The sequence below is a fragment of the Mycetomoellerius zeteki genome, unplaced genomic scaffold (assembly GCF_001594055.1).
Source record: "Mycetomoellerius zeteki isolate Tzet28-1 unplaced genomic scaffold, Tzet1.0 scaffold70, whole genome shotgun sequence".
Taxonomy (NCBI): Eukaryota; Metazoa; Arthropoda; class Insecta; order Hymenoptera; family Formicidae; genus Mycetomoellerius; species Mycetomoellerius zeteki.
In genome coordinates this window covers 1381478-1409372 of record NW_017257720.1, presented here as the reverse complement: position 1 = coordinate 1409372, position 27895 = coordinate 1381478, and the positions used below count along the sequence as shown (strand labels likewise).

The window sequence follows — 27895 nt, the reverse complement described above, 5'->3', positions numbered from 1 at the left end:
TATTATCATAAGCGGCTCTTCGTCGCCGAGTCGAGGACTCCATCGTCCATCCTCGAGAGTCACCTCCGACCCCTCGGCTAACTAATTTCATTCCGCAAGTCTTTAATTAGTATTCGTCGCGAGGCGTCCAAACTTTTTCACTAGGCGAGGGCTCGCAAACTCAACCTATCCGGATTGTTCACCCGTATTTGCATAGGCCAAATTCGCAGAAAGTACTTTCTTGCTGGCCACCTTTACGTGGTTAATATTCCCCGCCGAACGTACCTTAAATTTCTCATAAGAGAAAATAATAGTTTCGTAGAGAAATTTACCTTGTTCGCCTTCTTTTGCACCGTAAACATTCAGTTCTCGTGACAGTTCTCAAGCACGGATATACGTGTTCATGATTAAAAACACAACCACGTGGATTGCATTGATTTATAACTTTTACTTCCACCTTTATTGTTAGAAGTAAAAGTAATTTATTTTTACTTCTAAACGAATCTATATTTAGGATTTCGCAATAAAGCCCTGCATTTGGTTTCGATATCTTATTCATTTTCATTCTAACTTCCAAGATCTTCTATAATATTAACAATAAGATCTAAAAATTCCTATCTTGTTTCTTTTAATTAATACTAAGAAATGTCGATTATCTTGTTACGGATAATTTAAATTCTACTTTTGATTCTTTAAAGCAATAAACTGCACATTATAGAAAACGCTTTCATATTTTATGAAATATTTTGGTTCATTTATAAGAAAATTGCATAAAAATACCAATAAATAACAAAAATATATCAAAATTATTGATATATAACCTACTTAATCATAAATTTTATACATATGATTAAGTATGAAATTATTTAAAATAATATTCAGCACATCGAGTGGATTACAAATTTAATTAACGCAGGTAATTATTGAAAATTTGGATCTTTCCCAAATATATTAAATTATTATCTAATCTCTCTAATTATCAAATAATCTAATCTAATTTTATAGAATCGTATTATAAAATATTTAAGAAGCTTTCCCTCAATATTTTATTCAAAGTACGAAATATTAAAACTATTAACTATTTCAGATCTTTTACTTATTTACGCGTTCAAAATTATACAAGAACATAAAAACATTTTTAATCAAAAAATTTACATTTTTTAAATTAATATTAAAAAATGTATAGTATTTTACTTTATATCTACTTATATATATAAATACGACTTTCAAGTACGTTATTCACATTAAAGTATACAAAATCTTATTGGCGATCTTATGAGCTTTAGCGAAATTTTCAAACTTGAGTGAGCGATTTGACATACTTCAAGCAAATTCTTACATTGTGTCGATGGCCAATCGTATATACAACTAAAAAGTACATGTACGACATTGAGCACTTCAAAGTCATTTCATTTCGCATATATTATAATTCATTTTCCTATTCTAAAGCATTAGCAATTTTTTTCAACTACTTTACACACAAAAATTAGCAACATATAAAATGCCAAACTCGTGTGTGTGCGTGTGCGTGCGTGCGTGCGTGCGTGCGTGTGCGTGCGTGAGCGTGAAACAGCTAACCAATTTTATAATATAAATCTTAAAGAGACGTTGAATAAATCCAAAGTTACATATTTCAAAATATGTAACAATTTAAAAAAATACTTTCATTTATTTTAATATTAATATTAGAAGCATCAACGCTTCTTTATACTTCATAGAAGGACCAAAGGAATAAATTTCTATAAACATAAAGAAAATAATGAAAAACCAAATATTCCGTTAGTGTAAAGGACATAATTATTGAAAACTCAACATAAATTTAATTAATGATTGCTAAAAAACAATTTATTGGCGTTCCTTATCTAAACTGACGTAACTTTATCTAAACAAAAAAATATTTTCTGTTTTCAATAATGAATTGGAATAAATATGTCATTAATATTTTATTTAAATATTTTTAATCTATACATTATACATATGTGTCTCTTTTCTAAACAATGAAAATTCTTTCTTTATCATAAACTATGTTTTTCTTCGCATATCAAAGATTCCTATAACAATCTATTAAGAAAAGATTAATCTTCTAATAACGAGACAAAATAACATTTAATTAAAAGGTTCTGCTTGGCTTTTTTCGTGTATTATGATTTACGGCGCACATCAAGCGACGTATATTGGTATTATTTATTGCAATATCAGAATATGAAGCGTAAATTCGCTCTGTGATAAAATATGATATCAAGAGCTTAGACAAGTAAATAAGTTCAAATGGGATGATAAAAGAAAAACAATGCACCGTAGAAAATATTAAGGAGTATGGAATATATCCTGACTATAACGTAGGCGTGTCTACGAAATGCATTCAAAGAAAACAGGAGAAGTTCCGAATGCAGGTTTATTGGCTAGCATTTTACTCGGTTGAATTACACGCGCGCAGTAGAGTTTATATGACTCCGGACTTTTCTGCTCTTCCATTTGAGTATCTTTCGAACAACGTCTCGGAGACGGTTGCGCCAACTCTCATCTGCAAATTCAAAACGTGATGTACCATAACCACCGTTCTAGGGTTGATCTGCATACTTCAACGAAACGAGAAGACATCACAGCCACTGTATCGAAACTTGAGCTATACTTCAACAAATATCGACAAGGCACACACAGTCGTCAATTAAACAAACCGAATTGAGATAATTTGTTTGCGTCGCGTGTGAATATGGATAGGATATGCCACAAGGAGAAACGTTTGTATTTACCTTACAAATGAAAAGCGTACAATCTTAACAAGAGGATGAGCAATGTATTATATATAAGATAGATACATATATAAATTCTTGGTTATAATATTATAAAAGAAAGAAAAAGAAGCGAAAAGGAAGTTAGGGAACAGTTGGATCGTGCTAGCATTTAATTTGACTGAGTCCCGAAGTTACTCGGCAACTAGGCCAATATTTTATAGCCATGGCAATTAGATAATTTTGCGGTCAGGCAAAAATATGATTGTTGGCGTGTGAAAGGACAAACTTGGATGCGGGTTAATGTCGAAAGTTTGTATCGCCACCGACATCGGACATAGTCGAACCAGGACTTGCGAGAGCACCAAACGATGACGTACACATATCCCGATAACATGGTGTATCATAATAAATGCAACATTTAATGCAAATAAATTTCTATTTATATTTTTAATTTTTTATTTTATAAAATTTCCGCCCTAGAGAATTGTAATAAATTTTATTTAGTCAAAAAATGCATAAAAAATTTACTTTTGTTATTTTAAGAGATCCGAATTTGGCCATACATTTTTTACTAAAATATTTTTTATAAAGATATTTGTTATCATATATTCTAAAAAAAAATACGCATTTATAAAATAAAATGTATAGACCGCATTGAAATTTTATGAACCAATAGAAAATTTTTGTATTTTTTATAAAAATAGTTTGCATCGTGTGTAACAGTACATTTATTATTAGATCTCAGTATATAAGCTGAATGTGAAATGTATATTATCATGGATAACCATTCGGTATGATTACTACCTGTCCTCGTTATTAAATAACGTAAAATACATGCACCGCATATAAAATTTCTACGCTAAACGACAGAAAAAAAAACAGCTTATATCTCAATAATACATTAAAGGTTGCGTCATGTGTTGTAATAGAATATATGTAACAAAGGAGAAAAAGACAAAATAAAATGTGCTGGCTAAACTTTGGCTGAGCACGCGAGTATTTTTTATTAACTATAAATAAAATATTTTATATTTATTAAATATACACGAAAGAGATGTTACTAATTAAAATTTAAATTAATAGAGAAGATAGTTACGAAAACGTTGCACAGCATAAACTGCAGATATATATTACAAATACAATTTCCAATATATTATTATATAACAGCCAGCTCGAAATACAATACCATTATAATTCCTCATACGATCATTTATAATCTCATTTATACTTGTACACATTTGTGGACGCATTAGATTTTACACCACTACCTATTTGAACATATCCACATAATGGAGAATGCGAATGAAGGTACGAAACGAGATGGAATCCTAATAACCGAGTGTATTCGGTTATACCCGATTTCACCACAACGATCAGATTTTACAAATATTCTCCATTAACGCTTGGAATTTTCGTTTGTATGTATAAAAGGGGATAGAAATGTGTGCGTGTTCTCGTTTAAAACGGATACTTCACAGAATATAACGAAGTTAGTGAAATAGAGATCCGCATAATTACCATGTGCATCGATATCACGTTACGCTGCGTAAATATTCATCTAATGTTCATACCTCGTTAACGTTGTCAGAGCAATAGCGTGGAACCGTTGTATCGTGAACATTTAAAAATTGTAAGTGATACGTTGTATCTAACGCAATCTTAACGCATCGGAAGGCTAGTCCATCAGAGGTAACGGGTAGTCGACGTGCAGACATTGAATAAGCAACGCAGTCCGTTGGTAAAGCGTCGAGTCTTGTTGGAAATACATACGGCACGCTGCCCGGCACTGAAGTGCGCAAATACGCTCGTGCTAAATAGGTAGCTTACGATACATTCTCCGGTATCACGGTGCAGCGGCATAACGCCGTATGCGTGCCACCGGTCGATCCGGACTGTCTACTTGCAGCTGAGTTGCAGGTGGTCGTCCCGCAGTTAAAGCGGCCAAGACGCGAAGTCGGCCAGCCCCTTTAAATTCACCCTTCATCTATCGCTTGCCTGACGATTTTACGTAGGGGAAGGGACGCCTCTTATCGCGCTGCGGACCTTAACATGTTGCTACTCATCGAGCTTCTATTACGAGACTGTTGTCGACGCTTTTCTCATGATCGAGGGAAGCCGAGTTTAAACGGAAATCTCCAACAACTCGGCGAGTCCTCATGGAGTGTTCGAGTATGCTCCGTATTAAATTACATGGCGATCTTAAACTCACTTAGCTAGAGCTAGGAGTGGGGCAAGCCGTCGGATGGCGTATGGCTTTTGGTTACAGACAAGGGGAAATTCTGTCTCGGGTGCTTCACGTCCCAGCTTGATGAAAAACTATATTTGAGAAGATATTTTAAATCGCCATAATTTTATTTAGTGCGCGACAGCGTAACGTCTAACAATAAGATATGATAAAAAAAATTGAATTCTCTTTTATTGACGATTCCCTTTTATTGACAAATGCAACATAAAGCGATGTCTTTTATCAGTTATTGAAGAAATGAGAGAAACATCCTGACATCGTATGTCACGATTGATATTCCACTGGTTAGCTCTTTCAATGTGTCACGGTTTGATGAAGCCACGCGAAAATCAAAGTCCAATTCAATTAAAGGTGTCCCGTGATTTTCTCTGTGACCTATCCGTGACCTATCCGCACAATCCATCCCACATGATTTACATCTGCATCCAACGAGAACCACGATCGCTGGGGTAGCTGTGCACGTTAAAAATCGTTAACCGCCGATAATTACTTTTATAGCTCAAGGGGCGAGTCAAGTACTCTTCTCTGCCCTCCCCTGGGTGGTACGCCATGTTAAGTGTACAACGTTGTGTATACGCATATATGCGCAACACTATAGAAGCTGGATGAAACGTCAACAAACGAAACTACCAACCAACAACCGCCCAGTACGTTCCGTACGTCCTCCCACTCATCCCACCCTCTCCTTCCTGTATATCGGTTCCTCCTGTATTTTCCGACCGTCCATCCTCGCTTTAGGCTGTGAGTAGAGGTTTCTGCTTGTTGCATCGACGGGCAGCCGGTCGGTTGTTCCGACGAGAGTTTTTGATTGGCTGCCCGTATCACAACAGCCTGCGGCTGGGCGTATATCGAAGCAGCATGAATAGTAAATTGGTTGGAATTGCCGTGGAACGGGAAGTTTATATCCCTTAGGAGAAACGAGTCACAGGACGCATATATCCCGTTTCAAAGCATTATCGCACTCTTTGCGATCAACCGCGACGCGGACACATCCTTCCTGTATGAACGTAGAGAACCAATTGACTTTGATATCGAACTGGTAACGTGATTAGTATCATGTCGTCCGGGATTATCCATCAAACTTCACGTAACGCAATTTGCAGAGTCTAAAGACCTTGACACAACCATAACATGATGGAAATGGATCTTATCATCGTATTTCATGGGTATGACGCCGGGCAATGCTGATAATAACTAAACATAGTCTGGCAAATTTGATCATGCTCGATTGCCATAATTGATTTGAAGGATTGAATACAGTAACGCGTCAAATTTCGTAGACCAGATTTTAGAGACAACATATTGAAAGAGACCGTTAGTTAAAGATGTATATCTCACATTTCAATAAATTGCCAGAAATATAAAAATATAATGTTCTATTATTATGTCTCAATATCTATGTAAAATTTGAGCACAGTTCTCTTATTTATTTAAGTTATTTAATTTTTTGTTTGATTCTTATGTAAATTCGCTTTTTACAGTTCTTATTTGCAAATTTGATGAGAAAGTAGCATTACGAATTAAATTAAATTTTTTATATACTAATAAAACTCTAATAAATATTCGTGCAGAAGTTTAATTGGATTCGCTCATTCATTTAAAAGTTATTTACCTAACTGCAGCAAAATATGATTGTTCGTTACTCTACATTATCAGCCAAATTATTTATTGTTTTGTTTTCCGCAATTGGTTTCAGGGCGTATTTACAATCAAAATTTTGTGGCTGATATTAACTAATATTAGCTAATATTGATTAATATTGGCTTTTTTGGCTGATACTTTTAGCTAATATTTATATAGCCTTAACATTTTTAAAAAGAGATATATTTATTAAATTAAACAATTTTGAAGCTTATTTTTAAATATATATAATGTTTAATAGGATTTTATTAAAAATTTTAATTCAGATTAGTCAGACTCTATCCTAACTGAATGGCTAAATTCTGTGATTGAGTTTATAGATAAATATTAATATAAATTAATAGTTACATATAAAGTTTGATCAGTCCGAAAATTTAGCTATTGCCTCAACCTCTAATTGAGATTAATAAACATGGTATTCCATAATCGATTCGTAAATTGTTACATTTTAAGCAATGAAGCTATAAATTGTCCAACTAACCAGAGCATATCCATCATGCATATTATGCACCATTATCATATATGAGCTGCATAGATGTACATCCTAAATATCTTGTTTATCCGTACAGATATGGCGTATGCTAATTATCATGACATAACATCGTATTATCATAACATTGCGATGTTAAACATCGTCGTTTCGATTAAAAGTTATGCGTAACAGTAGCTGGTTTAATAATCATATGCATAATAGTCCTTTCAAATTACTAATGGTCGAAATGTGTGTGTGGTAAACAAGATGTAATTAATTAATTATACATATAATTCCAAGAATATTACGTCTCTTGTCCTATTTCTCTTTGGTGAGATTATTATGTGCTAAATCGGTTTTTTTATATTACTCGCACGATTTAACTAATCGAAGGACAAAGATGCCCACAACGCTTGCGAGCCTCTCGAACAGATGAGCCGCAATTTCTTCTGCCCCAGTATCTCCGGGTCACTTTGACTTCCTGACTCGATAATGCGACGAGATGTGAAACTTTCGGACAGAATACGAAATCCGCGCGTGATGCGAATTAAGAACGCATCTGTTTGCAATACGACATAAAGTCAATAGAGAAAAATACGATATATCTTATGAAAGTTAGTTTAAAAAGCAGACAACGCAATTGTACCGTGTATTTCGTGTCGAAAATTGACGGAAATTGGAGGCTTTGTCGTTTACAATTGATCCATGGCGAAGGTAGGACCCTTAGCGCTGGTTTAAAGCTCTTTGCTCCTTTTCTTTTTCCGATTCTTTTTTCGTTTTTCTTACGAACCACGAGATTCGAGAGATGCAAAAATCACAAACAAATAGAACATATTATTAGCGATAATAGATACGATAATCTCAATTCTGACATAACTTAATGTATGTTTGTTATTAAAATCGACAACTTTTAATATCGTTCGAAGTTTAAATTTAAATTGCTTTCAATTTTCTCTCAATCTATAATATGATATTAAAAATCTTCTTACATCTATGAAGTATTAATAATATTACATATTTAACCACAAGAGTCAGAGAAATTAATTTTATATAATTATGCGGATGAAATTAGTGCTATGTACATTTTCCTTATTTTTCAACTTACATAATGAGCTTACATTTCTAACTGTTACTGATCACAAAACATTAAAAGTTGATGAAAACGACTTGTATTTTTCATTGTCACTATAATTGCTCCGAGTTCGTTCTTAGTGACCCGTTTCGAAAGAGGTAATGTTCCAAACCAGACTATGGATGTTACACTGAATCCCGTAGGTATTGTTCTGAGGAGTACCCACACTTGAGATGTATTTCGCACAAGAGGCAACGTATCCTGGTCGTGCATCTCCTCTTGGCTGTGTGTACTAACAGCAGTCGGTCGTTGCAAGATCCATTTGGTCGTTAAAACACTTGGCCTTTCCTATTGCACATCCGCAATTCAGAGCTATTGGGAACGATCGTTCCCAATATTGATTATCCATGCGTTTCAAAATTCGTTTAAATAATGAGAATGAGACTCAGGGAAATATGAATTTTTAAGTTGAAATAAATGTTACTGCAAATATAATGGACGTTAAAATGTACGATTTTGCTTCAATCGAACAACATTGACTGAGCCGTTTAGTCCGATAAGCCGGAATATATACGGAAATTAATATCGATGATTGTCCCGGGAATAATAATAGCTGTGTTAGTTTTCAGTAACAAACTCCTCCGAGGGGTAACCACTAGCTGAAATATTGTCCCACAGATTACATGATTTTATTTGATTTCATACAATTTCGTCTGATTATTTCGTCAGATAATTTTCTTCACTACGTATGAAGTCATTTGGTAAAATAAACAATTTTATCTAATATTACACAATGATTTCTCGTGATTGCATATGTAATTATCGGATTACACAGGAGGATTTCTATAAATTTTATAATGATTTCGGGAACATTGTCCCACGATTACATTAAGTGATTATCCCCTCGAACTCCTCTGTTTAAATATACTTTGTACTTGGTTAATTATACTGGCATGTTTAAATACCGAAGTAAATAATGACAACTTATGAAACGCTTTTAAAGAAATAAAAACGTATGTAATAAATAAAAACAGTAATAAGTTAGAAACTTAATTGAATGATTATTATTCCAACATCTAACTTTGACCGTAGCTGGCGCTTCTTGATTAAAAAGTTGATTAAAAAAAATGTCTTATTATTATTATTAAAGTTGTATGTATAATTCCATACGTATATAATGTTTTTTTTAAATAATATAAGTAATTTTATATCACATTTATAAAATCATACAACGTGGCAATCTCGATGGCAATCAATTATAGATGTTGCCCATAATTATAACGCGCGATAAAAGATGCAGTGTTTGGTTTTCCATGAATTCTCGATCATTTTGCTAGAATATTCAAGATATTTCAATACCATCATTTAAATACATTATATTGTGAAATACATCATATCACAATATGCATGTTATATGTAGAGACTTATCTGAATGACTAATTATGCTTTTCTAAAATCATATATTTAATGATAAAACATATACGAGTATATTTGATAGATTATTTTTTTGCTGAGAGATCAACCAAAATGATTGATCAATCGAATTAATATAATATGGTAATATCCTCGATTAAAAATAATTTTATTGTGATTTAAACAAATGAATGATTAAATAAAAAGATACAGATTTTGATTTAAAAAAAATAAAAATTCCTTATGCACATTTCTACCGACAGTCAGCAAACAAGAGTGACGGTATCTTGCTAAAATTAGATTTCCGTAGTTCGAGATCGATCGAGTTTACTCAAGAGACGGTGCATGTACGCGTATGCCCTGCTTCAATCCCAAAAACTTTGACGATTATACAAATCGTGCCGATAAACCTACTTCGTCCTCGCGCAATTTCGTCTCCGGATTTCCGATGTAAATCGGCGCTCGTTTGTCCTCTCGACGACGTCTACTTCAGAACGATTCGGCCAATCAAGATCATACATCACTTTCAAAGGGCACAAATGCATGAAGCGAACGTGTATGTTTTTACATATGAATCAACCAGGGAAAATTATTACGGCAAACACATGTGAAATATAGCACTATGACAAAGCAGAAATTTGGAAGGACAAACAAAAGGGGAGATTGTCTCGTTTCAGATTAAAAAATTATATGTACCAAACCAAAATTAAAAAATATGTAGATTCGCTTCAACATTTGTGATATACTGATTTATTTTTTGTCTTTATATATTTAATATAAAAAGCAATGTTATGCAATATCTAATACAGACATTATAGGTAAGATTTCCTTACAGAAATTTAATACTAGAAGGTAGTGATCAATTACTTATTTTGAGTATTAAGTTAAAAATGTTGTCGTTCAGTACTTTTAATACTCGAAATAAATAATTTTTGGTATTAAATAGGTCAGTATTAAATTATTATAGATTTTTGTAAGGGTTGCTGCTGGACTTGAAGAAATCTAGTATACTCTTCTTCGTATTTTTTTTTCGTTATATTCATAAATTATGAATATAACGTAAAATAATTATTTATATGGAAACACGAGAAATTCGCCAGAATTCAGAGTCGTCTCAATATTTTTCTCTCGAGATCCGCTACAATAAAGCTACCACGGACTAGACTATCCAACTCACGTAAAACAGTCGCAATTTCGCGGCCATTTAATCGTGAAAGTGGTCGAAAGTAAATGATGGTAGACAAGCGCGGGGGCGGATAAGGCGGTGATTTTAGAAAGGGATGAGCGACGTAGGTGCGAGAACCCGCATGGAAAGATAGATCGCCGGAGACCGAGCACACAGGAAAAAGAGTGAGAAAGAGACCTAATGTTTGTAGTAGTAACTCGTGAGTAGTTGCCGAGCGAGTCACCACTGCAACCACTAACCCAACCCCGATTCCTCGACCAAGCAATCACTACTATCAGCACCTCGGAACCAAGACCAATCTAACAGTAATACAGTCGCCTGGTTAACGTGTTTTTACAAGTATCTCAGCGACACAGTCTTCGCAATGAATATGATAATTGCAGAATGTACACAAACATACGTTCATAACAGAATGAGCCTTACTAGCCAAAATCTGTACTCGCAGTTCTATAAATAGGGTAAATTCGGATATTATACCATACAGAAAAGATGGCCACAGGTTATAATTCCTCCAATAATCTAAATAGAGCATTTTTGTAGTTATTCTAAAAGCCTATGGCCATTTTACCCGAATTTACCCTATACAGAAATCTATTATGATATTAGCCAATTTATTACTGAAATACAATAATTATTTACTTATTTGGAATACTAAAAGTACTGAACAACAGTGCTTTTAATACTTAAAATAAGTAATTAATTACTGTTTTTCAGTATTGGTCAGTATGTATCTGTAAGGGTACCGTGTCTCTCTCGTGTTAATTTACGAATATATTCGAATATAGGTGAATGTATTCTCCTCCCTCAATTTTTTTTCAGTTTCGCTTTGATAATACGGTACATTGCATTGAAATAAATCAAAATAATTGAAATTCTTCCTTCTACTTATTACATTTTTATCTATCTTATTGTTAGTTTCATATTATGTAGAAAATCACGATCGAGATATCATAAACTTCTATGCCTATTGTTACAAAATTCGATATAGCAATTGTCATGTATGAATTCGATACGCGAACGTTCTCGGTTACGCATAATTGCCTTCTATTGCATCCTCCATAATTGCCTTCTATTACACGCTCTGATACACGATGCAAGCGAAGCGTTGATCGGAATCATAGTGATTTTTACGGTGGACCAGTGGTATGAACAACGAGCAACTCTGGAAAATCATGCACCACGCTGACCCATAGTAAAATAGCGACAGTCTCATATGTAAAAGCTCGGCGTATAATTAGCCTCGCACACGAAATGAAATTCCTGAGGGTTGCCGCCTGCTGCGAACATACTGCACAGTTTGGCGGGATCAGGTTCGGGAACGGAGGAGGTGCCGAACACGTCGGGTTTAGAGGGTCGAGGACGAATGGAGGTGTGCGGCAGGGGGTTGGCTGGCGGAGGATCGGTGGTAACGGAGGCAGCGGCGGCGGGTGCCGCTTGCGGAGGGTGGCGAGGGTTTGCAGAGATGCGGATCGAAGGTAATATAGGCACATAGGCGAAAGGCGAACGAAGGTGCAGAGAGAGGATTGGTTTTCCCGTTTCGACGAGGCGGGAGACCATTTCGTCGTCGAGTGCGGAACGCTGTTGAACACCCCCGTGGCTCTTTAAACGCTCGGATCAGTTTCTCTCTCGCTCTGGATCATTCTGTCTCTATTTTTGTCTCGTTTCCTCTTCGTATCTTTTTCTCCGTATTTCTCTCTCTCTCTCCCTCCCCCTCTCTTTCTCACTCTTTTTCAGCTTAATCTAAAACAGCTCACCTTTACGTCTACTTATTTTCGATTGTATTCCTTGTATCGTTTATACATTCGGTCCTCGATCCTCGCAAAAAACCCACATGGCAGATTATCGAGACGGTTCACCTAATAGGATGATTCTCGACTGATTGATCAAATAGGAAAGTAATTCGCAAAAACCGTGCACTGAAAAGATATCGAACCTTGCATCTTTTATTCGTATTTGTATGCAAACATGTAAGTGTCTGAAGAAAATTTAATGAAATTGTTGATTCCGTTGGATTACCGTATATTAATTACAAGCGTTATCTCGGTTGAAAGATGTAATGTAAAATCGCTTTCCTCTTCAATACCACACTACATCGTAGCTGCAGTGTATAGCGGCGATCTACCTATGTATCGAAGCTATATATATTCCATATTTCTAATTACACGATTCTGGATGAGCGATATCATAAACCGCGATTTATACGCGCACCAACAGACTTCTAGAAATGTTTAGCAATAAAATGACCATTAAAGACGAATTGATTCGAATCAGGCGTTATGGATGCAGAAACCAAGAGTGTCTAAATACACACGTACGTATTGGACGTCTTTATCGGGGCCGCCAATCTATTAGGACAAGTCTGAGAAGGGAGAAAGCTCGAATTTATGCGGCGACTACAAATCTTGGCTTGGCCCGACTCGGAGAGAACGAATGAACCAGAGTAGGGAAGCACGAAGCACCAAGCGCGAGACTCGATTCTAGAGACTAACTCGAGCGCCGAATATCACAGTGATTGAATACGACGAAAACATCTCGATTAGATATCCGTATTTCTCGTCGCACTCTTATTTTTTATTTAAACGGTTACTTTTGTAAAAATTTCCACTTAATAGTATATGAATTGAATATTAACAATATGATTATAATTTCTCATACTTTTATTTTGTGTATATTTTATATATATTTATCAAAAATTATAAAAATGTATACAACATAATTATTTGGTTAGGCTTGAAGTAAATAATAATAATGTAAAGAATGAAATTTAAAAAGGATTTTAAAGCATCCAGACTGTTCAATAATGTTTCTCAGTTATCAAAATAAAACGTATTAAATTATCATAAATTACAATATAAATTTAATAGGATCAAATATAAAGAAAAATGTGAAACTTGAATAACTTCCATTAATTATAGTACTTAAGTTGAATAGTAATGCAAATAGAAATTTATGTAAACGGGAAAGGTACCGATACAATTATGTGCACAATAATTGTGATAGAGATATAGGAAGTACAAAACAAAAGTCATAAATAATAACCAAGTAACCCTTTCGCATAGATTTGGATGTTGCTCAAACTTCAGTATGAGCATGGAGTTCAAAGTAAAGCTTTTCCTCAGAACGAAACCGCCTATCCCAAGATTATACGGAAACTTTAACGGCCACGGTTACTCAGCTTTCTTGGCAAAGTATGGCAGCCGTGGTTTAGCTCGCAGGTTTATTAGTCCCGATAATGTCCCTGTGGAGAACACGCGTCTGTGTTTACTGTTAGATTGTACTTGAAGGGATAGACTTTAACGTGGTATATGCACTTGCAACAAATGTATTATGCGTCTTTGTAAGAAACTTCGATTTATGCAAATCTGTGCTGATATTCGTACTTCCAAATATGAAAAACTTGGTATTAACTTTGATTGCATGATCATAATTTATTCGAAGTCTTGAGATTTACTCTATATGTTTTTTATATAATTCAACTTATAATATTTAAGTAGCTTGAAATAAAACTAATAATATTTAATTATAATTGCATTTTTTAGTTATATTTCATATGTATTATGTAACTAAAAACTTGTTTCATTCTGTTTAAAATTATATATGTATTTAAAAACTTTTTAATTGATTTGCCAATTTCAATTTATTAATGATGATATTATGACGTATGTAAAATAATATGATTTACAACATATTGATAATGTTAGAATACATATTGTATATAAAAATACCTTGTAATGTATAAACTTGTAATGGATTAATTTTAAATTCATGCTCTTATAAACTCAAAATTAATTTAATTGAGCTTAACTTAATTAAAACTTAATTGAAGATAATATCTATCATTATAATACTATACACTTAAGTAGATAGTAAAAGTTATAACTTACACGCAATCTCATCGTGCGTCGATATACGGTTATACTATCCATAAAAAGACGCATCGTACAGTTTATAGCGTAATCTTGAAAGATAGGAGAAACTGGTCAGGAAATACCCAGTTTTTGTCATTATGAGGAGATCCATTAAATTGTCGTTAGTACCGTAGTGGCATAAGGATGTACAAACTATCGTCACAATGGTAAGCGAGTGGGATAAGAAGAAAGGGGAAAATCCATTCAAACGTAGACTTCATTTAATGTAGCACATTTGTACAAAGCCCTCATGATCGAAAGCATTTGCTCCGCCATTCTTCATGTACCTTATTGTATCGCGAATTTACGCTTGACTAATACCTGTATCGAGTTCTTCGGTGTACAAATCTAACGTCAACCCGGTTTGGCTCATTTATCATTGAACGAAACCTTCACTAAATCTCTCTATATTTTTTCTAACAGTCCGATTGCAACGAAACTTCCATTTGAAAGATTAAACATCGAGAATTTAGAAATCCTTTTAACTTAACATAATACGCATTATATAAGAACAAAAATCAACCAATTATTTGAAAAAAATTATTGCGTGAAAGATTGTTTACTGTAATATCGCAGATAATTGTCGACACCGATAATAATCAATTCTGTAGGTTTATATTCCATACGAATCGTCGCTGCGTTATTTTTTTTGCACGTGTCGTTTTAACACGGATATTTTGCAGGAGGATGATACGTCAAGAGTTAAGGCCAGTAGCAAAGAAAAGAGAGAAAGAGAAAGAGAGAGGTGGTGTGAACATAAACAAGTGTGTAAGTGTATTACAATCAAAGCAAGTTAGCTACGAACGTTATCTAATTTACCCTTTATTAAAAATATGTTTCATACTTTTTTCTTACTTCTTACCTCTTTTTAAATAATTATATTTTGCAACCTTTTAAATACCTTTAACATTATTATTATATTACTTATCTATGTTGTATTTATTACTATTATAATTATTAATCATTCTCTTATCTTTCCACTTTCACTCTTCATACTTGTATACATTGTTGCGTGGAGAAAAATATCAGCACTGCTATATATCACTGTAGCTGTAAAATATTACAATAGATCAACCGGGGGAATAGCAGCTGTCATTTTGACACTAATTATGCGTTGATTTAAAGTAATATTTTATCGCTCCAATTTTTCTTCGTACATACACAGCCGTTCTCTCTTTCGTCCACATTTTTTTGAACATATCGTCACATTAATAAACGCTGAAACAGTAAATGTAGCATTATAAATATATCACACGGTACATCCAAATATATTCTATAATTTTTATTCATGAAAAAGTATTTCTATTCGTATCCAGCTGTCGAAAATATTTTTCGTTGTCTATTTGAAAACTAAAATTACGAGCGAGTGAACTGCTGTTTATAGTATAACTAGTGGTATTCAACTAAATTGGTAGACTTGTATAATGGTCTTTTATATACGTACATACATGTATACCGAGTACACACCTCGGAACATATGCACGTATATGCGTATGTAGTAACGTCGTTCTAATATTGTTAAAAGTATTTTTTTATGTCGTAACGTTTTACAATACAATTTGTATACATTGGCTTTAATATGCATGCTCGTATACTTCCCCTTGTTTGGAAAGTCTTATCAGACTTAAAATATTCTAAATTGAATGAAAATGGTAATAAAGGAATACGAGAGAGGTACGGTAAGAAGAGAATGAGAGGGGAATTGTACAGTGAGCAAGGTAAAAGAAAATCGAATCTTCCTTCACTCTTTTTACTCTATTTTTCATATTCCTCATTATTTAATTTTTCACTCTTGTCGATATTTTTATGTAATTTGGTTATTATCATCCGAGTGAATCAGTGCTCAGATTTCTTATAAAAGAAATGGAGTCGGTGATTGTATGCACAACGTTTCTCCATCAAATTTTATCCGTAATATCCCCATTCATACCTCGCATATTTCGCATTTCATTACTTTCTTGTACTACATGCAATTTTTCTTAGTTCATGTGCACCTTTATATACGTGCACAATTTCTCATTCAATACTTTCCCATCATGTTCTCCGCTATATTAATATTTGTTGGGAGAAGGTTTTAACAGTATCTATTTATAATTTAAAATTATATATATAGACAATTAAGTAAACATGAAAACATGATTTAATAATATAATACAAGGCAAATATAAATAATTGCAATAAATATATAAGAAATTAATTGTGAAATTTTTATATGTATATTAATACAATTTTTGCCTGCATCTTTTTTTTTTAAGAATCTAATATCGCTAGACGTATATCCGGGCACGAAAATACAATACAATGACTTAAATACAAATTCACTTTTGTGAAGTTATGGATAATGCAACAATAAAATCCAAATAGGAAACGGACAAAGTATTTGTACGACGGGAACCAAGAAACTACCCATTCCGCTCAGTTCGTCCTGATTTACATAAACCACTAGAAAGTTACAAATGCAGCGTCAGTTCGAGCATTGATTATTCAGATATCCACGGATGTCCGAGAATAAGAAAAAGGAGAATGGCCACGGGGACAGCCAGTGTCCACTTAGTACCCGCTACCATGAATTTAGTCGGGACGAATATTGGCGCGCTGCTAGGGTGACCAGTGCCAACGAAACTTCAAGTACCCGCGTTATTTAAGAGGGCACGAGATACGTACATTCGAGTTCTATCGTCGACCACTGGAGATTCCATCCGCCATAAAACGGAGAAAAGTGGAAACTTCCCTTTCGGGAGAAGGAAAGAGCAAGGAGATATTGCAGAGGTCTAAAGCCGTCGTCCTTTCTTTTTTTCTTTTCTCACTTCAGTGTTCTGCACCTTTTTTTTACTTAAGGTCAGAACTAGCGCGTCCGGACTCCGACGCGGTCGGTAGAAAATTTCGAGTTTACCCCCGAATTTCTTGTTGATCTTTCATCTCCCGACTCTCGGGAGCGGCGAGTTATCGGAAATTCAGTGAAGTAAAAAGTTACTAGATTCGCGTGATAAATCTAGTTATTCGATCGCCAAGTGGTTCCCGCTAGATAAGAATAAAGTTTCACGGGAATACGCCGGAGCCGCCATTGACCTGACGTATAGAACTTCGATTTAGGCACGTCCACGTAATCAGCTGCCTAATGAGCCGAATCTAGAACTACAGGCTGTTTCCGTAATGGCGGATCTTCGACCAGGCACGTCCGAGGGATCATAAATCACGAATCATTTGCAAAGAGCAAAAGTGACCTGACAGAACCAGCGAATTTGAATATTTTCTTGTCGACACCAAATTCTTGTTTGATCCGCAATATTGTAATATGGATTATTAATCGATGAAAATTTATAGGATATTTCTGCAGAGAAAATTTTTAGTCCCTGTAATATCGTTGCTACTACGCTCGCGTGCTCAATACTCGAAAGTAGTTACTTACTTTTATTGCCGCGTAAACTGACACGTAATTTCTGCAAGCGCAGCTCTCGAAAACGTCGAACTTTAAACATATCGACGGTGTGTGACTGTAACTATAATACGTCGGTAAATAGCGTTTTCAGGATCGTGCCAGTCGTGCAATCACGTTAGGGTTGGGTACGTATTAAGACCTTAGCGCATACGACGCATGAGTCGACCACTTAAAATGGAAACGTTGAGAAAATCATGCCTGAGGGGTTAAATTGGAATATCGCACACTCAATGGAATCAAATCAGTTTGAATCGGTATAGTAGCCCAATCTCGAAGAGAGAGAGAGAGAGGGGGAGAGAGAGAGAGAGGAATATTTCGATTAAAGTACTAAGAATTCGCAGAGGGGAAATAAAGCCAGTGTTCGAAAGAGCAAGTCCAATTATATCTAAGAATCATTTCTTTTTATTTCTGTGGCATTTCTGCATTAGAATTTTAAAATTTATCTATTTTATTACTTAAAAAATAGAATAAAATATTAAATTTTGTCAATTATTTGTTTGTCAAAAAATTTTGAGCTAAATCGAAGTATCTCGTCTTGTCTTTATTACTTCCATTCTTTTAATTTTATTTTATATATAATACAATTTTAAGTAATATAAAAGTTATCATTAATACATATACGAATACATGAAAAATTACATTACATTTCCTATAATACATTTGTGACCACTGATTTTGGTTGGAGCTTACATCGGACTGATATAGCTACTTATACAAGGTCCACCAAAAGTCCCGGGCCGGCTGAATATTTCAGAAAATATGCATTTTCGAGAAAAATGTTTCAGACAAAAGTTGTAGGATTTAAAAAGATCTATTCACTGATCACATCCGCTTGACTTTGAGTGGCGCCACCAAGGTCAGGTCAAGGTTAAATTAATTTTTTTAAATGGAATATCCTATTTTTGATGCCAGAATTTAATAGCTGGTGTCAAGAGCTTTCTAAAACACTATAAAGTTATTTTTCATTAAGTACTTTTCGAGTTATAAGGCTTGAAAGTTACAGTACCGCCGGTATTAGCATTACGCAAGGTGTCCGATCGATGGCTAAAACCTCTTCAATGTTGTTTAGGATCATGTCCTGGGTAACATTCGTCAAAATCAAAGTTATTGGAGGTTGTACCTTTTATTTTCATTTTTGCACTAAGAATTCATTTTTACAAAAAATGAATTTTTCTCAAGAAAATATTTTCTGAAATATTCAGCCGGTCCAGGACTTTTGGCGGACCCTGTATATACCTAATGATGTAAATACAAATCGACATATAACGATTTTATACATTATAAATGATATTGTTCATTCTGATTCTCATTTGAATATATTACTGTATATTATGTATTACTATATCAGAATCAATCAAAAACTCAACGTGATAAATTTCGATAAAAATACAATTGTATAGTTGTTCTTTCATCCAGTATCATTCCATGTCCGAATCAACTTCATCTCCACAAGTTTTCTTTGAAATCTTTTTTTTTCTCTTTCATGGAATCCGCTCCGTACGAAGACCATCGCCATAGATCTACAATAGCTCTTCAATTTTTCAACCAGATATTCTTGATATAACCGCTTCAAAACGTTGGGAGCAATTCTTCCAATCGATCCCCGATATCTTGAATCTCGATTCCTCCTCTCGCTCTCTCTTAAATCTCGAAAACTACGTCCACAGCGCGGACAAGTATTGACAGAAAAGCAGTGACAGCTTCTCGTGTCGCTTAAAATCCAATATAAAATTAATATTCTGCTGAAGGCAATTTATTACAGTTCTAAAAAGAGGATATGAAGTATAGATCCAGCATCATTTTAAAATACCGTGTCGTATATATGCGTTATAATCATTCTGTGCTAGAATAAATTGTTTATGAAACGATTATTATTATATATATTTATATGTTCAAAAATAGCTTTTGTTCTGAGCTTTTGTTGGAATTATTTATTCACATGCTTCAATTCACTTATCTCAGAATCAAAATTATTATTCACGTACTTCAATTCACTTATCTCAAAATTAAAATTATATTTTCAGGAATCTGGCAATAAATATGATAATTAACATTTTTTAAGGGATCGAATTTTCTGTAATTGAAAAATTTATTTAATCGTAATATTACGAAAAATTTTGCATGTTCTGAGTAGGATCATAAACAGCAGTTAGACGTACAGATAGACATATCTTTTTTGTATGATGATATGACTTATCTGCATCTTGACGTAAAATTGCTTGCTAATTTAAAGACTTATAAAATAATTATTTACACCTACACATTCACAATATGATGTATATAATTCTTAATTTAACTATTATAAATACTAATAATGAAGTTATGCAAAAATAGTATACAATCTATGTCTGTAACATAAATGTTTAAGCTCAATGATGTAACGTCCGTACATTTATTGTATATTTATTGTACTGTTTTATAATTATAAAACAACATAAATTACAAGATTTTCTCACAAATTTAGTAATATAATTTCTTTTGATAAAAAAAAATTAAGTGTTTATTATATTTGATAATTATATATTAGAAATGCTTGGGGAAATTTTTGATTTATTCTGAAAATATTTTTTTTGTAATGAACAGATTTTGCAATATGACTCGTAAAAAATGATATCACACTAATTAACTACCGTGTCGCGATAACGCATTGATTGGTTACATTTTGTCCTATAATAATTCTCAGCTATTAACTTGCTAAACGACCGGCGATCAAAGAAGGTAGAACCGTAAAAAGTTCACAGCTTCGCAAGCGGCAGAAGTGCAGATATTTCAATCTCTCTTTTTGCGAAATAAGCATTCTAGAACAAACAAAATTTTTTAAAGCCGACCATAGGCGGTGGCGGCGATGGAGACGGGCAAGCTGCGCCGACATTCCGGGAATACTGAGAATAACGTTCACCAGGCAATAAAGAGATAATGCCGAGCTTTGAGAAAAGAAGAGAACGTCCCTCGGTAAGTTCTTAACGGGACGTTCTGCCGTTCTGAGAACCTTCCATCCCCGAACGAGGCAATTACAGGCCGTGGTTTACCGGTCGCGTTTACACCGTAACCTGCTTCTGCAGTATAGGCTAAGCCCCCGTACGATCGTAAACTTAGCTGACGGGATTCAAGCTCTTTGGCATTGGCGTTCGATATCTCGAGCTGCTCTCGCGTCCCGCTCCGACCACACCGTGAAACCCGGTTGACCTCTTTCGTAGTATCAGTAAAAGTAATACCGCGGGGAAGAAAGGGGAGTGAGAGAAGAAGTAAAGGATACATGAGAGATCTATCGCGTTGGGGGAAGTAGATACTTTCAATAATGGCTTTCCTAAGGTCCCACGTGCGTGTAGTTTCTTATATTGCTATCGGGATCGTATCCGATTGTCGTTCGATGTCGCAAACGGAATAATCATTACATCATGCGCTGATCGTTTTTTGATAAATACCTGCGTAACTCTTCAATACTGCTCGTTCTTTATACGCCAATCATGACTGCAAACGAGCAGGAGTTATGCGTTCAGCAGCGTGACTGTGTGCCACTGATTGATAACAAAATAAATGCCTCAATAAGGTACAGCTAATATTTCCCGAAACATTTCCTTGATCACGGAATATTTTATTGTAATTTTACAACATTGTGACTAATATTTAACGCATAGTAATATCTATGAATACAGCATCCCATTTTCAGAATTTTGATTTAATATGTAATTGATACAGTTTTGAATTAAGCGCAATTGAGGAAAATTGTTACATTCACGTCGATTAAAACAGCTTTTAAAATAGCTTATTAAAATAGCTTAGTCGACTAATATAGTGGACGTTGTATATGTATATCTAAATTAAACTTATTAAACTCTTCTCTACACAATTTTGAATTTTATATTTACTAAGAGTAATTAATCTCCTGGTGTAAACAGAATCAACATCAACAACTTGTAGCAAACGTAATCTAAAAATTCACAGTATAAAACTCGTTAGCTCAAGCCATAATTGAGCTTTCGCAGTAAACTGTTTTTAAACTATTTTTTTATATTACATAGCAATATGTAAGAATTTCATATATTTAATACTCTATGTATATAAATATATGTTCTGAATCACAAGAAAGACACGTACAGACGAACAATTAATATTCAGGAGTTCGCCGTAGCTGCGATTATTAACGCTTGAACCAGTTTTCTTAGACCTCTCAACAGGTTATACAATTAAATAAAGTTTAAAGTTTGTCAATTTTTTTGTCTCACAGCGAATGCAAAGCCGTTGACGTTCGATGAAGTTTACAATCAAAGTAGTCCGACCAACTGCACGGTATACTGCGGCGGTTTGACCAATGGTTTAACAGAAGAACTTATGCAGAAAACTTTCTCACCCTTCGGATCCATCCAAGAAATTCGAGTATTTAAGGACAAAGGTTATGCTTTTATCAGGTAAATATGTGTATTTTATAATATTTTTATTAAAATATGTTCGCAATATATAAATATTTTCAAGCCCGCCCATTGGTACTTAAATCGATATTATTGAAGAAATTACTCCAGATAACAGATATACGTAATTTGAACATAGATTTTGATCATTCATTGATCAGTATTAAAATCACTAATTGATTGAAAGTTTTTAAAACATAAAAATGACAATCTAATGTCACAAATAAGTGACATTATAATATCATATGATAAATGATGATATACAGGGTGTTAGTTAAGTATGTTGCCATATTCAACAGAGTATCAACGATTCTTTGATTTATTTCAAGTAAAAAAGTCCATATAAACATGTGTCCTAAACGGCTTAATTTCCGAAATACAGGTGAATGTTCGCAAATGTTTGACGAAACGGTAAATTGCGTTGGAGATATCTTCTTGCATAAATATGCCTTGCTTCACGTGAGTTACCATTCGCACAACCGTAAACAAAGTGACAAAGTCAAAATTATTAAATCAAAAATAGATTTCAGTTCTAATCTTTGAGCGTGTACGTCAATCTTTGAAAAGAAGGCTCGATGGAAGTATCAAGGCGCAAAGTGGACATTTTCAACAATTCATCTAATTGTTTTATTTCATCAGAAGAATTGAAGCCTGTTTTTTGTTTTTCTGTTTTTGACTATTTCAAGCTGTATTTCTTTCAAATAAACAGATTATTTATACTATACGTTTAATATTTTTATTTCGGAAACTAAGCCGAATTTAGAACACATGTTTATATGGACTTTTTTACTTGAAATAAACCAAAAAATCGCTCTGTTGAGTATGGCAACATACTTAACTAACATCCTGTATATATATATATATATATATATATATATATGACCAACAAGATATTTGAGAAAAATTCACTGCAGTCATCTAGCAGTGTTTAATTTTTGTGATCGTACGGAATACTTTGTGATTATCTATGAATATTTAACGTTAATTTTTAAGTAGATGGAGTACTCAGGACACCCTAAAAGAATTTTGTTTTTACTATCATATTTTTAATAGTATGTATAAAACTGAATTTATACTAGTTACACTCTTATGAAATAGAAAATAGAAGAATGTAAAAATAATGAACTTTAAGACTTCTGGACAATATACTTTTTATTTTCCTTTCCCAAAACAAGATTTTTAAGATAATTATGCGTGGGATGCTGTAACCGCCTAATTATTTAAAAGTTAATGGAGTTATAGGTACTTGTGACAAAACAATTTAATAATTATTGTCAAAAAGATGAAACATAGGTACAGTTAAAATTTTTTTTTCATAAATAAATACAAAATACAGTTTTCATTAATTTTTGCATGTGCAAAATAACATCTCATATCTTTTTGTTACCTATTAAAGAGAGCACGTCTAGAAAGAGCCAAAATATTAATTAATATTCAATTAATATTTAGACAACATGCATCCAAAATCAGAACATAAGACGTGTGAAGATGTCTTAAAGTCGTAAATGATGTCTGAAAAATGTTTTAATTATGTTTTTATGACATCTTATGTTTCAATTTTGAACATAGTATGGATATTTATTTAATTATAATTATTATTTAATTAAGAAAAATGATAATTAATAATCATTAAATATGACATAAAATGATATTTTTATGTTATATCATCAGGAATATCGTATTTGTTTTATATGTCATTATTTAGTTAACTAATATCGAAAAATATAAATGGTCTTAAATCAATATTATTACAATGATGCTTGGTTACGCAGCAGTTAATCACGATTGCACACAAAGTTCCATTAGAACGAACTTTGTTTGTAAATTATTACATTTAAGACGGATTTTAAAATACATTCAATAAAACGATAAATATGAACAAGCAGGAAACAATAATTAAAAAAAAACTTACTTTTAAGTTTTAATATCAATGTAAAATGAAGCATTACAGCTCAAAATCGAAATATATATTACATCATAATGACGAAATATAATGATAAGGTAATCGAGTAATGATGAAATAACCGTTATTTTTTTTGTTATTTGACGTCATTAGTACGAATATGTCTAATATTTGATGTCGAAATGATTTGTGCTTGCTGCCTAGGTTTTTAAAAGAAAAGAATGTTAGATAACGTTTACTAAAGAAAGTTACACTCATTAAATTTAACTTTAAATTTATATGACTTAAATATAAACTTATATTTTTATAAAAACAGTGTGCTTGTGCATGAACATATATAATTATTAATTGTAAGTTGTAATTTTTTGTGGCAATTAAATAACCAATATAAAAATTTTATAAGATCGATTACATAGAATTATATTACCACGAGCGAAATATGCTAATTTTGTTTCGTTATAGCTTTTGTAAAGGTGTCATGGAGAATAATAAATCTGCTCTAATTATTTTTTTTTTTATTATAAAGTTAGCATGATATTTGCGGATTCGTAGTTCACAGTTCGCATTGATTATTCATTAAATTTTTCTCAATCTAATATAATTTTACGAAAATAGTCTGGTTAAAATTGACTAGCATTGTTCTTCTTAATTTAAAATCAATCTTCTTCTAGATACAGTTCTAAAATAAAAATATGCACAGACTTTTCTTCCTAGTTTATTTAGTAATCTACGTTACTTCAAACAGTCTGAAACAATATGTTTAAAATAACTTCAAATATTGTCATTTGTTTTTGTTATATAAGAAATATATGAAAATTTTACTCATCTGCCACAAGTTTTTCTTTTAATAAATGAATGTAAAATTCACGAATTATTTTTCTATATCTTAATGAATTGTCGTAATTAAAAGTCGTTTTACTCTATCACCGTTTAAATTACAAAATGATTTATCGATCACCAGACTCCACAAAGAACACTTAAGGCCAATTCTCGTGAAGAATTAAACGGAATTAAACGGAACTTTAGTATGAAACCCTTGAAACCATTTCACTGATTATATAATCAAAGTTCGTTAATTACCGAAGCTCTCTTCTTTTTACTACCTTATAAAAAAGTAAAATCTAGGACAAAAATTTAATATATTATTGTCATACGTTATTTTAAATTAAGTCAAACTTTAATTTACGTATATTCCCGGTATTACATATTCCTGGATGGTACGTCAGCATAACTTTTACTTATTTTTGATGATTGAAATATTCAAGTGTTCAATTTATTTACATAATAATGTAATAAAAATTTCCAAAATTGAACAAACATATATAATTATTTTTATTTTAATCAATTTTCAATCAGTTTTTTCTAAACTGAACGTACTGTATTTTTTAAATATTTTATATAAAATAAAGTAGTAATGATAAATAAATATATACAAATTTTTATCTTGAAAGATAGAATTTCTGTAATCAATTATCTGGAAAAATTATGTCGTCCTTATTGATGTCTCTATTATTTAATCGATCACCCCCCTTGAAGCCATTACACTAGATGAATATACACAAATTTTTATCTTAAAAGATATTATAATTTCTATAATCAATTGTTAAGAAAAATTATGTCGTCCTTGTTGAAATCTATTATTTAACCAATCACCCTGAAGCCATTAGTGCCATTATGCTAGATTACCATACATATATGTAGTATTATGCATGGCTGATGATATGCTTGACTCTCCGGATAAATTTATTACAAAATCGAACAATCTGGCCTAAGGCTAATCAAGTAGAATCATCGTGTATATTCAGAGGATACATTTGCATAAAGTGATTGGATTTGGAGCGCATAACACAATGGTTATAGCGAGACTTAAGAAAATTTTATATACTCAAAATCATGAGCAATGATTGGTATCAGCGTAATACGAGTCATCAAATGAGATTTTATGAAATATTAGGAAATCGCATGAATGCATCAATACCTCGCTTGTGATTTATGGCACGAAACGCGAGAACATGTCGGATCAATGGCAGCATGTCGGACTCATCAAGCTCGAATCGTGGCCATTTCATTAATCTACCCATTACATTCGCACAGATCATATATTTCAGTTCAACTTCCCAAATCGACAAAATCAACTTTATTTATGTTTCAAAAACATTCGTAAAGAATTATTAAATTTTTTAACGAAAGTCACATTTTGTAACATAGAATAATTTCACCTATAGAAATAGAAATTATCACAATTAAAAATTAGAAATTTCGCTATATAAAAAATCGTTTCTATATAGATATTTTCTAACTATAAACCACGAAACATAACAGTTCAAGAAATCAGTTGAACATTTATATCTGCCGAAAGCGAATTCAGTGCTCTACCTTGACGACGATGAAAGATCCGTGACCTACCTCAGAAAAGACTGCTGAGAGAATGGAAGGAATGCTCTAGAACGAGCGATAAGAGAGAGAGGGAGAGAGAGAGAGAGAGGGGGGGAGAGGGAGAGAGAGAAAGAGGAAAGGAGGGAGGGAGAGAGAGAGAGAGAGAGGCAGAAGGCTAGAGGGAAGCAGAAACGGAAGAGAAAGACACAAAAAACCCTTACATATCTTCTTCTTTCTACCCTCCCTCGCGCCCGCTCGATATCCTTGTTCATCCTTATCCGATACGATGGCCTCTATCGTTTCGTATGTCTGCCACAGTTCTCTGCCACCCTGGACAATGTCCGTCGTTCAAATATCTTCCGTCTAATTGCTCTTCCTCTCTCCGTTCTTCCATAGCGTGGAACCCGGAAACGAATATCTCGGGATGACGTATGGACTTACTGTGAGGTACAGCGAGAAAGCAAGACGGGAGGATGGATAAGGGAAGGAGGTCTTTTCTTCTCGGGTGAAAGAAAGAATCTTATCTGCCGCTGGTTATCACTCGAGGTACGGACTTAGAGAGGGGGGTTGCTGATGATGACCATCGTTCGTCCTACTCAACGATCGTGGATGGTAGCTCGATGGATGGGAAGGGGCAAACTCACGGACGAAGTTGCTATTGTGCAATCTCGAACGCGAACATTTAAAAGTGACCTAATCTTCGAAAAATTCAATAATTCCCTCTGCTATCCTGCCGCCAAATTTCTCGTGCTTTAATCAGATTCTCGGAAACTTTAGTGCTCCAGTGCAAAGTAATTAAATAATCGAGAAATGATAGACCTCATACATTGAATAATTAAAGAGCGCTATGTAAAATTAATATGCTTGTACTTATATAAATTTATACATATAATGAAAAATATAGATCTTAAAGCGAGAAACACGATACAAGTATTGTCAGACAAATTCAATATGGTTGATATATTTTATTCTTTTTTTCACAAGTAGAATAGCTAGGCCGGTTCTAATCCACTATGTGTTAGTGCGTATACGTATATGCGGTGTGTGTGTGTGTGTGTGTGTGTGTGTGTGTGTGTGTGTGTGTGTGTGTGTGTGTGTGTGTGTGTGTGTGTGTGGG

The 27895-nt window shown here is 33.4% G+C and overlaps 1 protein-coding gene across 1 annotated transcript in view; it reads left to right on the top strand.

The window, feature by feature from the left end:
• The window catches only part of LOC108729102 (nucleolysin TIAR), a 442199-nt gene that overhangs the window by 407259 nt on the left and 7045 nt on the right, over positions 1-27895 (top strand). Inside the window, 1 exon segment of the mRNA XM_018458044.1 lies at positions 22319-22499. Within this exon segment, the coding sequence (XP_018313546.1) occupies positions 22319-22499 (181 nt within the window).